The following is a 13,773-nucleotide window of genomic DNA, read 5'->3' as shown; positions in this document are numbered from 1 at the left end:
ACTAATGTAGAATGTACCACACACGTGAAATCGTGTTTGAGTTCGTGAGAATTTCTGGGAGGAAGTTGTCATTGAATAGTTTGTGTGTAGGAGACGGGAATTCTGAAAGCTTCTCCTCCATAAATCTCCTATTAACACTCTACAGGTAGGAAGCTTGAAGCGTTCAGTTGTTTTTTTGTTTGTCTGTTTTTACGTCTAGGATTTGTGATTTGCTTCTCACCTTTCAAGAAAAACCTTGCTCAAGGCGATAATTTGAAGTTGATAATTGATTTAAAAAAAATAACGAGGCATTAAAAAGCGAAGAGTCAAGTAATTATTGACTGATTGGGATGGCAGGACGGGAAAATGTTTGGCTCGAGTTCCTGATACACGAATGTTCAATGCATCATGACTGAGAGCCAAATATTTTTCCGACCATTCCGACCTAACTCAGTCAAAGTATTTTACCGTATGACGGTCGAGCGGTGTGGTGTATTGCATTACATAACGTTACCACTGTAAGAAAAAAAAAAAAAAAAAAAAAAAAAAAAAAACTCAAGTCGTGTCATAAATCTACTTTCCTAACCAAAAGTAAATTACCAATTACTCTTGATTATTGAATAAGGGACAGTGGAATTAAAGCAAAGAGAGGAGTTACTTGACTTCTGAGTACTCAACAATTGCAAACTAGCGACCAGGATCATGGGATTGTCCGTTGGCCCACGCCACCCGCCATCGCGTGCGGCCCTCGCACAGGGTATTTTGTCTGTAAATGTTTTTCAATAAAATTGTGTGCGAGGCCGATCGGGTCATATAAACATAGAAACTTATGCTCGTAGGAAGGATTTCCATCAACACATCACCCTAAGCACCGTTTGCCTCATAGGGATGTGTGCTGAAATACTAAAAAAAAAAACTATCAGTCAACGACGTTCTCAGCCGGCCACAAGAAGCCATGACAGTGCTGTGTCCGATCCTGAAAAAGTTTTTTGGAATAAACCTCTTGAATGAACTCCGCCCGCGATTTAGCATGATTTTAAGTAATTAACTCTATAGTATTTGTTACACTGGAGTGATGATTAAGAAACTTTTGCTCTCAACAGACACAAACCTAGACAGGCTAATTAGCATTCTACCTCACAGGATGAGGCCGAGACACCACAAAGAGGAGACATAGTGCTGAGGCACAACAAAACTGTTACATTCACTGTCTTTGTTCAGTGTTTAGGTTTTAGCACGCCAAAATAACCCAAATTCGGTTCCGAAAGGGTTCAGTTTAAGTGATTTTTAGGTGAAAACTTCTTTAATTTACTTTGCCTGCGAATCGGCATGACCTGAAGTAATTAACTTAAAAACATTTGCTACCGGGGTTATGATGTGGAAATCAATGCACCGGGGAAGAGTATCCGTATCAATTCATAAACGTACTGCACCCAATTAACGACTTCTTCCGTGCCGAGATGGTGTGCTACAATTTCATTACATTTCTTAGTCCACAGAAATCCCCACCCACCAGATTTGTAAGATGTAACTGACGAAAATGAGAAAAAATAAGCTATCTTTTCGCAACCTCCACTCACTTCATCCAAACGCGACAAAAACATAGGCAATTTTTTGGTCAGAAGTTCATTCCAAACTAATGATCAACCCGGCACTTTTTAAATGCGCTCGCGCACTATGCAAAACTTCTCCTTTCATTCACAACGCTGAGATAATATCGGGACCCAAGCGATCCATTAAGATCACTGATCACTTCACGTGCACATCCGCCAACGTCATCTATTGCATAACTTGCACTTATTGCAAAAATATATACATCGGCGAAACAGGAAGACGACTAGGACACCGATTCCAAGAACACCTTCGCCACGTAGAAAGGAATGACAAGGAGGCATCAAAACCAGTCGCTAGACACTAATCTACCTAACCATTCTAAGCAGCATAAGGCAATCTGAGGTCTCTCCTTCAACGAACGCTTTTCATTCTACTAATTTATGCGTGTTTTTCTCGTCACCATGTTCCCACCAATAGCGTAGCTCCACTTTCTGCGTATAAAACCCACACACAACCCACAACTCCTCCATTCGCTCTGACGAAGGGCTAACGCTCGAAAAGTCAGCTTTTTAACTCTTTACTGTGGCCAATTTACAATTCCAACCTAGTTGATATTACCAAAGTACCTTGTTACCCCCACCGACGCAGCACCACAGTTTTTTCAGAAACTTACCCTGTTACCCCCTTTATTTAGTTGATAGCCTGAGTATCGGGCTTTCCAACGGGGATGTTTGTTGGGGGAAATCCCCACCCCACCCCATCCCCCTCCGCAGGAAGGTCTAATACTCAGGCTACATATATTTGCATGAGGCGCGTGAGGATCTCGCTCATTGTTTCGAGGCAATAGTCTAAGCAAATATCACCAGTCCTCCTTGGGTCTTCTCCCACCCGGGCGAGTTCACTATTTAACATCGCTTCAAACTTTGCAAGTCGGACGGATTTTGTTAAAGGGTGCAAACGTTTAGTTACGTAATAGATATCATGGTCTATATTAGACTTGAGGAGTTGAGCTTGATAATCATTGGATAGAAAGTTTTGCTTTCCTGGAGTGAATTAAAGCTATTTTTAATTCCAACTTGAGGGGAGGTGTTCTTCTAAATGAGCAGCACAAAGTATGGTTTTTGAGTTGTATTGATCAAAAAATGAGCAAGATTTTGATCGCTATGATCTCAAATCACATAAAGCTTTAAGAGAAATAAGACGCCATAGAGACTTCTCAGTCGTTTTCGCTCAGGATTACTGAATAATAGCGCAAGATAAATAAACGCTTTGTATAATTCGAGTCGAAGTTTCTGGTGAATTTAATTATAATTGTCTTTAGCACTAAAACAAAACTTCATCAAGGTTATATCTGAGATAAAACGTGCATTTTATGGACACATTAGGACATGTAGAAAGATTATTGTAACAACTCAATGAGACATCGTAGCTTTCCCGTATTTCCAATTAAGTAATATATCGTTCAAATATAGACGATTAACGTGGGGCACGCATTACTTTTGCACAGCACTGTTGAGCTATGAGCTTTCAAACTACTGTACCACTGTACACCCTAACATCAGTTTGCACATTCTCCATACTCTTCTCTAAATAAACATTTTCTTTGGTACTGACAAGGAGATTTCATTTAAAAATATCAAAGCTTCTCAGGTTGCGATCATTACCTTGATTCTCATGATCTTAAATGAATGATTCAGCAGCATTATAGTAAAGAGGAATTAGAAGCTGTTCAATCTTTTCAGTGGTTTAACGGGTTAAACCGGAAGATTCGATTAATTGCAATTGGTTAAAATGTCTTCATTTCGTGTTTTCTTTTCAATTACAAAGTGATTAAATTTTGATTGAATATTCTTTTGTTTAAAATCCTTCTAAATCGGCATTTGCGTCAATTCAAATGTCCAACTGTTAGAATAAATACGATTTTTTACCATTAACGATTGTAATTAATAAATTAAATGTGGAGAACGTGCCTCTATAGTATTTAATTTTTTCCTCAGCTTGAAACTAAATGTTTATTACCTGTTGACCCATTCGGCTGAAATCATACCTTATCTCCTTTCTCGTTTTTTTTTTTAAGGTGAATATGCTACCTAACTCCAAATTTTTTCTGGACAAAGGCATTCTAAGGGAAGCATAAGAAAAGAAAACTAATACAAACACGGATAAAAAAGCTTAACAAAAGGTTTGGATAGCTGATAAACGTTCAACTTACATAGACGAGGAGGTATTAAAGATTGATTTCACGCAAAAGATAAGAAAAATAAAAACGGTTTTAACCAAGCGAGAAAGGTTTTTATTTTCCAAATATCAGTTTTCTATAATAGTAAACTTACCGGAGCATTTTCTGATCAGCTTTCTTTTTTTCTGAGCTTCACTTAGAGCTTTATTCGAAAGTTATCAAAAGATATGAGAGCTATTTTGCACTCATAAAATTCCAATGGCTGTGTCAAAATGATAACTTTTCTCCATCATTTTGACACCCAAAATGTCCTTTCTTAACCCGAGAAAGCAGAAACCCTTAATTGTGATAAACAAAATGTCACGATTGTTATGGAACACTCTGAAGACGAATTCATCAAAATGTCATTAGGGTTTACGTGTCATTTTACTATTTCAATAGTGCCAAATTTTGGAAATGCGAAAAAGGACTGAAGGATGCGTTGGGAAAATCTCTTTCTCTTTTACCTCGGCTTGAATTGCGTGATGACCTTTTCGTTTGCCGTTGACCAGTGCAGATCAGAAGTTAACGAACAAGAAATGGCTCTTGAGGGATTTGTCTTCAAAAAGATTTTAGTTCCAGCCCCTTTCATGTGCGATGTTGAATGCGAAAAAGAAATCACTTGTCAGAGCTATAATTACATTGTGAAAGAAAACATTTGTGAGCTGAATAACCGTACGAAGGAAGCAAGGCCCGAGAATTTTCGCCGAGACCCTTCAAGGTTTTATATCAGACGTTTGGCAGGAAGAGGTATACCGCTGTTTATTTAAGTTAACCAGTTTTTGTTATAACGTCTCCATCACATACTTGTTTTTGTTCATGCAGAGGACGAGGTAATTATAATAAGTTTTGCCAAAAAAATTGGAATAAGAGTTGCAATGATAACTTTACAGTTAGTATTTATAACGAGTTAAAGTAATAAAGTCCGTCGTTTTTGTCAAAAACAGTTCCTCTGGGATCTATTCCCGAGCTACCAGCGCAGTCTTGCCATGAAATTAGAGCGAGTGAAGGAAGAGAAACTAAAGGAAATAAATACTGGATCGACCAGGCTGGAAATGGTACAGCAAGATTAGGTTCCTGTGAAGAGAGTATGAGAGGTCAGTCAAAATCTTTAATAAAGCAGTGTGTCGAAACGATTAAACCAAAATCATAGTAATTACAACCTTCAATCGGAGCGAAGATCGTTAGCCAGTGAGAAATCAACGTGAAAACAAACAAACTACATAAAACGCGGAAAAACTGGAGGGACCAAATTAAACCAAGATTGGTTTTATAAAACTACAGTTTTGAAACTGATTGGTTGATGTGGCGCGAGTTTTCACGACCAATCACAGCGCGAAGTTAAGCAAAATCAAAGCAGTCATGGGTTGATTTCCACACTCAATTGGAAACTGCCCTAACTATGATCGATAGGCTTGGGATTGAACCTTTTTTTCAGAACGACCGTAACAAGCCGCGCAAGTGCTATACCCCTGTGACTGCTACTTGCAGGGCTCACCGGTCTTAGTTTTTTGTTTGTTTGTATCTACCTATATGTTATCTTAATACCTCTAAAAAGCCTCAGGCTGAAGACAGATTTGGCCAAGAATTAGAAAAGTTACGTTAATTGAAAGAGAGGTTTTATCTTTATTTTCCAGCTTGGTACAACTTCACAACGCTGGGTGCCACAAAAAGACATGGCCCAGACAACAGTACTGGTTACAGAGGAACTGGGTGCGAAGGTGTGCAAGTGAAAGGTGGAAAACAAGAATGGACTGTACCATTTACTGGGCGATTCCACCTGGAGGCATGCGGAGCTTCTGGTGGGAGGGGTTTAAGTAGCGCTGGAGGCAAGGGGGCTAAAATTAATGGCACTGTCAGGTTGGAAAAAGGAGTCAAACTTGTTATACTTGTTGGACAAAGAGGCTCGTCGCGAGGGAGTGGTCACTCAGGGAGTGGAGGTGGGGGAACCTTTGTTCTTTATTCTCCTCGGATGAGGCCTCTTCTCGTTGCTGGTGGGGGAGGGGGTGGTGGATCCCAAAATGGTCATCCTGGTAACGATCAAGTCGATGGAAGCGGTAACGGTGCAGGCAGTAATGGGGAGGGCGGCCTTCTTTGTGGAGATCCTGCACTAGCAATGCATCCCGATTCTGGATCTGGAGCAGGTATTAACGGAAGTGGAGGATGCTTTAAATCTGCCAGTGTTCAGTCAGGACAACTATGTATGAAGACAGACTGTGAAAAAGGAGGGAAATCTTTCATTGTTGGAGGAGAAGGTGGTAAGGCGGATTCAGCTGATTGCCATGGTGGTTTCGGTGGTGGAGGAGCTTGCCACGGTGATGGTTACCCTGGTGGAGGGGGTGGATATTCTGGTGGTGGAGTCGATTCTAGCGAAGGTTGGTCAGCGGGAGGTGGTGGAGGGTCCTTTGTGGAAAACCCAACTTGGATTATTATAAAAGGAGGCTGCGATGAGGGGGATGGGTATGTTTCCTTCACTAGAGATAATTGAATCAAAAAAGGACGTATTACTCTGCTTCAGCATCAACTCGGCTTTTTTAAGTTGCTATTCTAAGCAAAATTATCGCTTTTGGCTTTTTGACTTTGGTTGACTTCAAATTATCGTTTAAATTTGTTTTCGTTTAATTGTATTGACATGCTGTAATGACGCTCGCAACAGTCTTTACCAGTGCACAATTACTTTTTAAAACAGTTGATAGTTGGCGTCAAATTAACAAATTTTAACTGTTGGTCGAAGGAAAAGGTAACCGTAAAAAATTTTATTCGTACGAAACAGAAAGTAATTTACCGTTAGCCGTAAAATAGCCAGAATTTTAAATGAGTGTTAGCCGTAAAAGCCATTACCCCATTGATACCCTCGGTGGATGACACGAATAAAATTTCAAGTTTTGCAAGGTCTCCGTATCAGTTTGTAATGTGTTTGCATGTCAAGGGTAGATTCTCTGTTAAACCTCTCGCCTTTATATACCTTTGCATCCAAGAACACAATTTTTGAGTCTGATTTCCAGCCGTGCATTTGATTGTGTCGTGATAGGAGTGTTCGCCGTTTTACATATTATTATACTTTGTCTTTAGTTGTGTTCCACAGACGTAGCCAGAAAACGTCGTCAATATAACTCTTCCAAACTAGTGATTTAGTTTTGCTCTGGGTGATAATTTTTTGCCATAAATGTTGGCAAAATTCTGGTACCCACTGCCGTTCCGTTGGTTTGTGAGTAAAAGTAGTGAGTTCCCGGATAATAACAATAACAACGGCGCACAAAGCACACTGGTTGAGCATGGTCCTAGTAAAAAATTGATTCAAAAGCTGCCATTTGTGGAAGCAACAATTAAAATGATGAAGTTCTCATACGATATTCTTTGGTAAAAATTGGAAAGATAATCAAAACTGGCACATGATGAAGGTTAGTGAAACATTGTAAACGTATGCAAATCGCCTTTTATGTAATCGGCTGGCGTGAACTCTCGGGAACCGCAAAGAAAATACGCGATCAGATCGCCGAAAACAATTTTCCAACACATCGCACATGGGTAGATATTGAACACCCTACTAACGCCTTTTCGAAACTCATTCAGGGTTACTACTTTTCTAGCGCCAAGCAAAACAAATTCGAAAACGTTAGTTCGAAACCAGACAGACAAGCGGATTCTGTACCCAGATAAAGCAGATTGTTCCCCACTCCGGCAAAAGTGTCTCGAGAAATTTTCCGATTTCTTAGAAGTATTCGCTGGGCTCTACGCACGGCGTCAGATCTCCCGTTTGCTAAATAATGTTTAGTTCAAAAAAAAGAAAAAAAAAATCGTCGATGCTCCATATCCCAGAGAAAGATAAAATACTAGCATATTTCACCATGCAACCTTTTCAAATAAATTATAGAATAAACACACAATGTACTACACATGCACTTGCATGCATGCTCTGCTCCAAGTGACTAAGATAGATTCGATTTTTCCTATCTGAAGTTTTATTTGCGACTAATCTTTTATAGAAATCATGACGAGACTTTGTTATGACATTGGTTATTTTCATCCATCATCCTTTTTTTTGCAGGTTTCTTAATTTTGGTTTCAATCGTCAAACGATCACGATACTAAACTCGACGAGTGTCACGTTTTTTATAAGGTAAGAAGCAAAAAAAAAAAAAAAAAACTAAGTCATTGATACTCTCCTTCCTTATTAATTTCTGACATTAGCTTGGTTATCATTTTAATTTGGTGGTGGAAGATTTATAAGAGAAATCAATTTTCAAAACTTGAACTTAGATTTTTTTATCGATCACGTTGGTCAATATTTTGATGCTTACCCGGGTGACTCTTTCCATTTTTATCCATCTTTCTTTTACAGGTGTTATCTTAGTTTCTCCGACCTTGCTTCTGGTTTCTCCTGTCAAACGATTAGGCCACGAATAATTAGCACATGTCTGTTTTGAAAGGTAAACAGCTTTAAAAAAAAATAATTTAATGATGTCATTTAATATTTCTCCTTAATAAAAAAAAGCAATGTATGGAAACTTGCTAAGATGCAGTGCTAGGAATACTAGAGATCCAAACAATCTTAGAAATTGAGGATCGAAGATTTTCCGCTACAAAGTTTGACATGAACATGTTAAATTTGTAAGAAAAACAACTTGGTTTGCACCGCAATAAACCTTCATCTCGAAGATCTCAATAATTCTCTCTTTTCGCTGCAAAAAATTTTCTTAACAATAAGTGTAAAGAATTTGCTACTTGGTCCAGATGATAACCCGTCTAAGCCGATCAGTTTGTGTATTCTCATTACCTGTTGGCTCGATCATGAATAGTTTGGTATTAAAATTACAAGAACAAGTCACTTGTCAATCACCTATGAATATTAAATCAGAAACGCGGAAAATCCAACTTCAAGAGCAGAAAATTATAATGCAAAATGCACGAACTTTAATCGTTTATGAGAAAAGTGTAAAGCTGTGGTATTGCAGTATTAGCTTTTAAAAGTATTTTTTGTTATGGATCAATTCCTTACTTAGTAATAATACTATTTATTTGCATTTATCACTGAAAGGGACAGTTTTGTTTTCAGTCCCTTACTTCTGGCTTCATTAGTCAAACGAGCAGAATACTGAACTCAGCACTCTTTTCCTTTCAAAGGTGAGCTGTCTTTCTGTTATATTTCTGTTATTCTGCGAATCAAATACTGCAAGGAGCAAGTTGTAGGCGTTACTTAGATAATTGGGAAAAATACTGGCCCTATTACATCGTATTTTAAAGATAACGTTCCATCGCTGGGGGACTAAATGATATTTAAGGAATCATTCTTTGTCATCGAATATTATAGGGACCAATTTAAGATTGTTTATAAAATGATTTTCCATTTGATGAAACTTTCTAACAGAAGCAAATTTTTGTTAATTACTGTTTGCAATTTGACACTGATACGAGTTGGAGCTGCAGGTTTCGAAACCTATCGTATAGGTTGAGTCTCAAAATCAGATTATTTTTCCAGCAAAATTTTTCAAGGATTGTTGTTTGTGCACAAATGAGTAGTTGGGGAAAGCAAAAAAGGAATGTTGCCCAACACGCGTTCGTGGAAAGGAAGCAACTTCCATTAAAACATGTGCAGAGAGAAGGCCATTAAGAACCATCATCCTCTTTGGTTATTGTGGTTTTCTGTGTTTTCCCCTTGTTTATTTTTTCCGTCAGGGGCCCTTCTGTCTAACACAAAAAGGTGATGAATAACGTGCGTGCAATCCTAGAAAAGATCAGGATAGGCTTGGACGTTGCCATATTTCTTCTGAAGACTGATCGTGGTATGCAAGCCACTGAAGTGTGTGGTGAATGTTTAATTTTACTAAACCATCTAGACTCCGGTATTAAAGGCCTTGATGCCATTGAAGTGCTATTCAACGCGTACTACGCAATCTCCGGTTACACAAACGCAGAGAATTACGCCGGGGAACTTATGAGCAAGTTCCACAATGTTGGAGTGTCGACGAAAAAACTGGGACGAAAATGTCAAAGAAGAGGTAGGCTAACCGGAAGCCGCGAAACTATATGGAAGCGCAATTGCTATCATGAAAACCATTGGCCACAAAACAGAAGAAGCAGTGGCTTATGGGAGCCTTGGACCTGTGTTTCAATCACAAGGTGAACTTCAGAAGGCTAAAGAGTATCATGAGAAAGCACTTGCAGTCGCAACAAAAACTGGCGACAGGAAAGAGGTAGGAACATGTTACGGAAACCTTGGACTTGTGTTTCAATCACTCGGTGAATATCAGAAGGCTAAAGAATATCACGAGAAAGCACTTGCCATCGCAACAGAAATTTGCGACATGGAAGGAGAAGGAGGAAGCCATGTAAATCTTGGAACTGTGTTTCTATTACTTAGGAAAAATGAGCAGGCTAAAAACATTTGGACAAAGCACTTTCCATTAGCACAGTGAGCGGAAACAGAAAATGTGAAGGAGAGTGCCACGCAGGCCTGGCAAGTTTTTTTTATTCGCTTCATGTTTACCAGAAGGCTACAGAACATGATGACAGAGTCCTTGCTATCAGCATGAATGTTGGCGATAGAAAAAGCCAAGGAAGAACGTGCCTACACCCTGGGCATCTGTCTCTATCAATGGGCAACTACGAGGAATCAGAAAAATACTTTGAGAAAGCACGTTTGATAAGCAACAAATTGGAGACATTATGACCGACTTCGAAAGCCTTCTCGGTATAACTCTGTTAAAGATATCGCTCTCAGAGGTAGAGGAGGCAATGCGATACCTTTTTCAAAGTCTTTAAAAAATATGAAGAGATGCGAATTCTCCTCGAAGGAAACGACGACTTTAAAACATCTCTCTTAGAGGGGCGCGGTAATTTTCCTTACAAGTTGTTGAGTCAGTTGCTTTGTGTCACTGGAAGCCATCGAGATGCTATCTGTGTGGAGGAGCTGAGACGAGCTCGAGGTCTTGCAGAACTAATGGCAGATAAGCTATCAGTTAAAAGCCACATCTCAGCTGACTCAACATCATGGTTTGGGGTCGAAGACATTGTAAATAAAGAATATAGCTGTGCCTTTTTGTACGTTGCATATTGTGAACGGCATGTCCATCTGTGGGTTTTGAAAGCAAAGGGAGACAATGGAGACATTAGCTATCGAGTGAGCCCCGAAATGAAAATCGACACTCTCATCGCTGCATCTGTTTGCGATGTGGAGGGAATTTTTAAGAGAAGTGCCTCCAGCTTTGGTGTTCTCATGGATGAGAACTGTTAAGATCGATCTCTGGATGATGACATTCCCATGCCTCTTCATGAAGGGAGCCGAGCAACTTTGCGAGTTAATCAAACCATAGACAAGGCCTAAAAAATTCTTCAATTGTGTCATGACCAGATTATCGCTGCTGTAGAAGATCTACTCACAGAGCCTGAGATCATCATTGTGCCAGAGAGGTGCTCGTAACGAGTCCCTTTTGCTGCCTTACGAGACGAAACAACTGGAAAGTGTTTATCAGAAACACATCGAATCCGAATCGTCCCTTTTTTGACAACTTTTGGGCTCATTCAAGAATGTCCAGCAGACTACCACAGTCAGATTGGCGCTCTAGTGGTGGGTGATCCTACAGCTGTCAAAGTACAATAAAAAGGTCGTACCATACAGTTGAAACCATTGCCTTGTGCTGGAATGGAAGCAGAGATGGTAGGCCGACTCTTAGGGGTTCAGCCATCGTTAGAAGAGCACGCAACAAAGGAAGTGGTACTTCAAACAATTCATTCAGTGAGCCTGATTCACCTTGCTGCTCGTGGTAACGCTGATAGAGGCGAGATTGCCCTTTCCCCTAAGTGCACTTGGAACAATATTCCACAAGAAGAAGACTACCTTTTGACAATGTCCGACATTTCAAAAGTTAAGCTGCGGGCCAAACTGGTAGTACTCAACTGTTGTCACAGTGGGTGCGGAACGTTTAAAAAAGAGGGAGTCATTGGAATCGCTCGGAAGTTCCTGGCATCTGGTGCACGTTCAGTGTTGGTGGCATCATGGGCCATACAAGACGAAGCAACAGAGCAGCTTATGAATCAATTCTACGAACATCTGGTAGCTGGTGAAAGTGCCAGTGAGTCCCTTCACCAGGCCATCAAGTGGTTGAGGGGCAACGGCTTCGCCGAACCTAACCAATGGGCTCCGTTTGTACTGATGGGAGACAACGTGACATTTGACTTAACCTAAGGTAAGCTTGTTTGTTATGAGTGATTTTGTATAAGTTACATTAACATTAAAGATTGTGGACTGATTTTTTCTTTCATAATCAGAAAAACGTTCCAAAACTTTTATGACAGCCAGTTTTTATCTTACGTATAAAGGGAATACTTTGACGGTTTGTTAACTAATCTAGGTATGGATCGGTGTAACTTAAGTGTGTATGATATCAATTGTGCAATGATGTAACGCTTAACAAGACGCTTGACAAAGAACACAATTTGAGCGAAATAAATAAGCAGACAAATCGATGAATAAATGGTCGATACATTAAAAAAAAATTTGAGCAGGCTATCTTTAATTTAGAACAGAAATTATTACAACAACCTGGTGATGGTGCATGCGTGTTTTCCGTGCTCGTAACAAGAGTTTAATGTATTTCTTTACTTAAAATTTTTGTCTCAGGCACAAGGAACTGACGAACGGTTGAGGAGAATGAGGCGGAAAAGAAATGGAGTACTGACTGATTCTTGACAAAAATACTTCCTCCTGTGTACTGTTTTAAAAAGGAAACTGGTCTTATTTTACACAAACATTTTTGAATTTGCACTGTTCTTTTGTACGCTTCTCAGGTGTCCAGCGAGCGACATGCGACTCACCCTGGCCGAAAGTTCCATCTGGTTTACCAAGAAGGGACAAAAATGAACAGATGATTGCGGAACTGAAAACAGGAAATACTCGATGATTTTTTACGATGCTTAAATTATAGCGCAGTTTCTTTTATCTTGGGATCACAAAAAAGTTTTTAACTGTTATATTCCTAAGAAATGATTCTCAATTCTACCCACTAGCTAACTGCCATAAATTTTTCTCTGAATTAATAAGGAGAATCAGTATGGCATTATGTCTTGAAAATAATCGCCCTCAGGTTGATTGTCTGATTAGCCTTCTGTTAGATCATAAATTATGGTTAGATATCTTGAGGTAGTTTTGTGAGAATAACATTTTTTATAGTAAGTCACTTCAATTAGTTAAAAGATAAAAGCGTACAGCCTGTTTAGAGTTTGCAACTGCAGAGATAGACGAATTTCATTTCAGATACTTTGGAATCATTTTCACCCATTGGAAGCGAGCATTGTGTGTATTGGATAATGTCACTTTTCTTTAATTAAAATATTTCCTTTTCGAAGTTAAGGTATTACGACAAAATTAAACTTGTTTTGCTCTAAAATATTTTCTGTATTTTTTCTTTTAAACAAAAACTGTGATCCTGTCTTGTCGACACTCGAATGAAAACTGCTCTTTTTAAGAGGAATTGTCTAATATGCATAACTCATCGTACAGTAAAGGCTGATAGTTTCGAAAGAAACTTTTTGGGGCTGCGTTGGTGGGAGTAACGAAATAATTTGGATATATCAGTCGCTAGACATTTTAATTTATCTAATCATTCTAAGCAACATATGACAATCTGCGGTCTTTCCTTGCACTTAGGTGGCACGGAAAGCCGTAAAAATCTTGAACAAAAGCTCATCTTTCAAACCGGCAGTCTAAATCCCACAGGGATCAACGAACGCTTTTCATTCCACTAATTTATTCATGTTTTTCTCGTTACCATGCTCCCACCAATAGCGTAGCTCCATTTTCTGCCTTTAAAAGCACACACAACCCACAATTCCTCTATTCGCTCCGACGAAGGGCTAACGCTCGAAACGTCAGCTTTTGTAATCATTACGGTGGCCAATTTACCATTTCAACTTCATCGTACAATAGTTCATTTATGTTGTTTAATCTACTCTCTAAAAATCGCAAATTTTCAGGAAATGCCTTAATCTTCTGATAATAGAGTCGACTGAACTTCTCGACTATT

At 39.2% G+C, this 13,773-nt stretch overlaps 2 protein-coding genes across 3 annotated transcripts; both read left to right on the top strand.

Annotated features, from left to right (window-relative positions):
• Nucleotides 1-3,174: 3,174 nt before the first annotated feature.
• LOC111326916 (uncharacterized) lies at nucleotides 3,175-13,179 on the top strand. 2 transcript variants are annotated; one of them, XM_022931002.2, is made up of 7 exons: nucleotides 3,175-4,501; nucleotides 4,699-4,848; nucleotides 5,389-7,152; nucleotides 7,800-7,871; nucleotides 8,094-8,181; nucleotides 8,808-8,875; nucleotides 12,539-13,179. In XM_022931002.2, the coding sequence occupies exons 1-3, from the start codon at nucleotides 4,189-4,191 to the stop codon at nucleotides 6,237-6,239; spliced, it is 1,314 nt and encodes a 437-aa protein (XP_022786737.2). In that variant the 5' UTR covers nucleotides 3,175-4,188; the 3' UTR covers nucleotides 6,240-7,152; nucleotides 7,800-7,871; nucleotides 8,094-8,181; nucleotides 8,808-8,875; nucleotides 12,539-13,179. The 2 variants fall into 2 exon arrangements, with proteins under 2 accessions (XP_022786737.2, XP_088611148.1); XM_088755022.1 differs by having other exon boundaries at nucleotides 8,790-8,875.
• On the top strand, nucleotides 8,892-13,179 carry LOC148734744 (tetratricopeptide repeat protein 28-like). Its single transcript, XM_088755030.1, has 2 exons — nucleotides 8,892-11,937; nucleotides 12,372-13,179. The coding sequence occupies exon 1, from the start codon at nucleotides 11,394-11,396 to the stop codon at nucleotides 11,934-11,936; it is 543 nt and encodes a 180-aa protein (XP_088611156.1). The 5' UTR covers nucleotides 8,892-11,393; the 3' UTR covers nucleotide 11,937; nucleotides 12,372-13,179.
• Nucleotides 13,180-13,773: the final 594 nt, after the last annotated feature.

The sequence above is a fragment of the Stylophora pistillata genome, chromosome 3 (genome assembly GCF_964205215.1).
Source record: "Stylophora pistillata chromosome 3, jaStyPist1.2, whole genome shotgun sequence".
Lineage (NCBI taxonomy): Eukaryota > Metazoa > Cnidaria > Anthozoa > Scleractinia > Pocilloporidae > Stylophora > Stylophora pistillata.
Note: the sequence above shows the minus strand (reverse complement) of the source record. Positions and strands in the feature narration are given on the sequence as shown.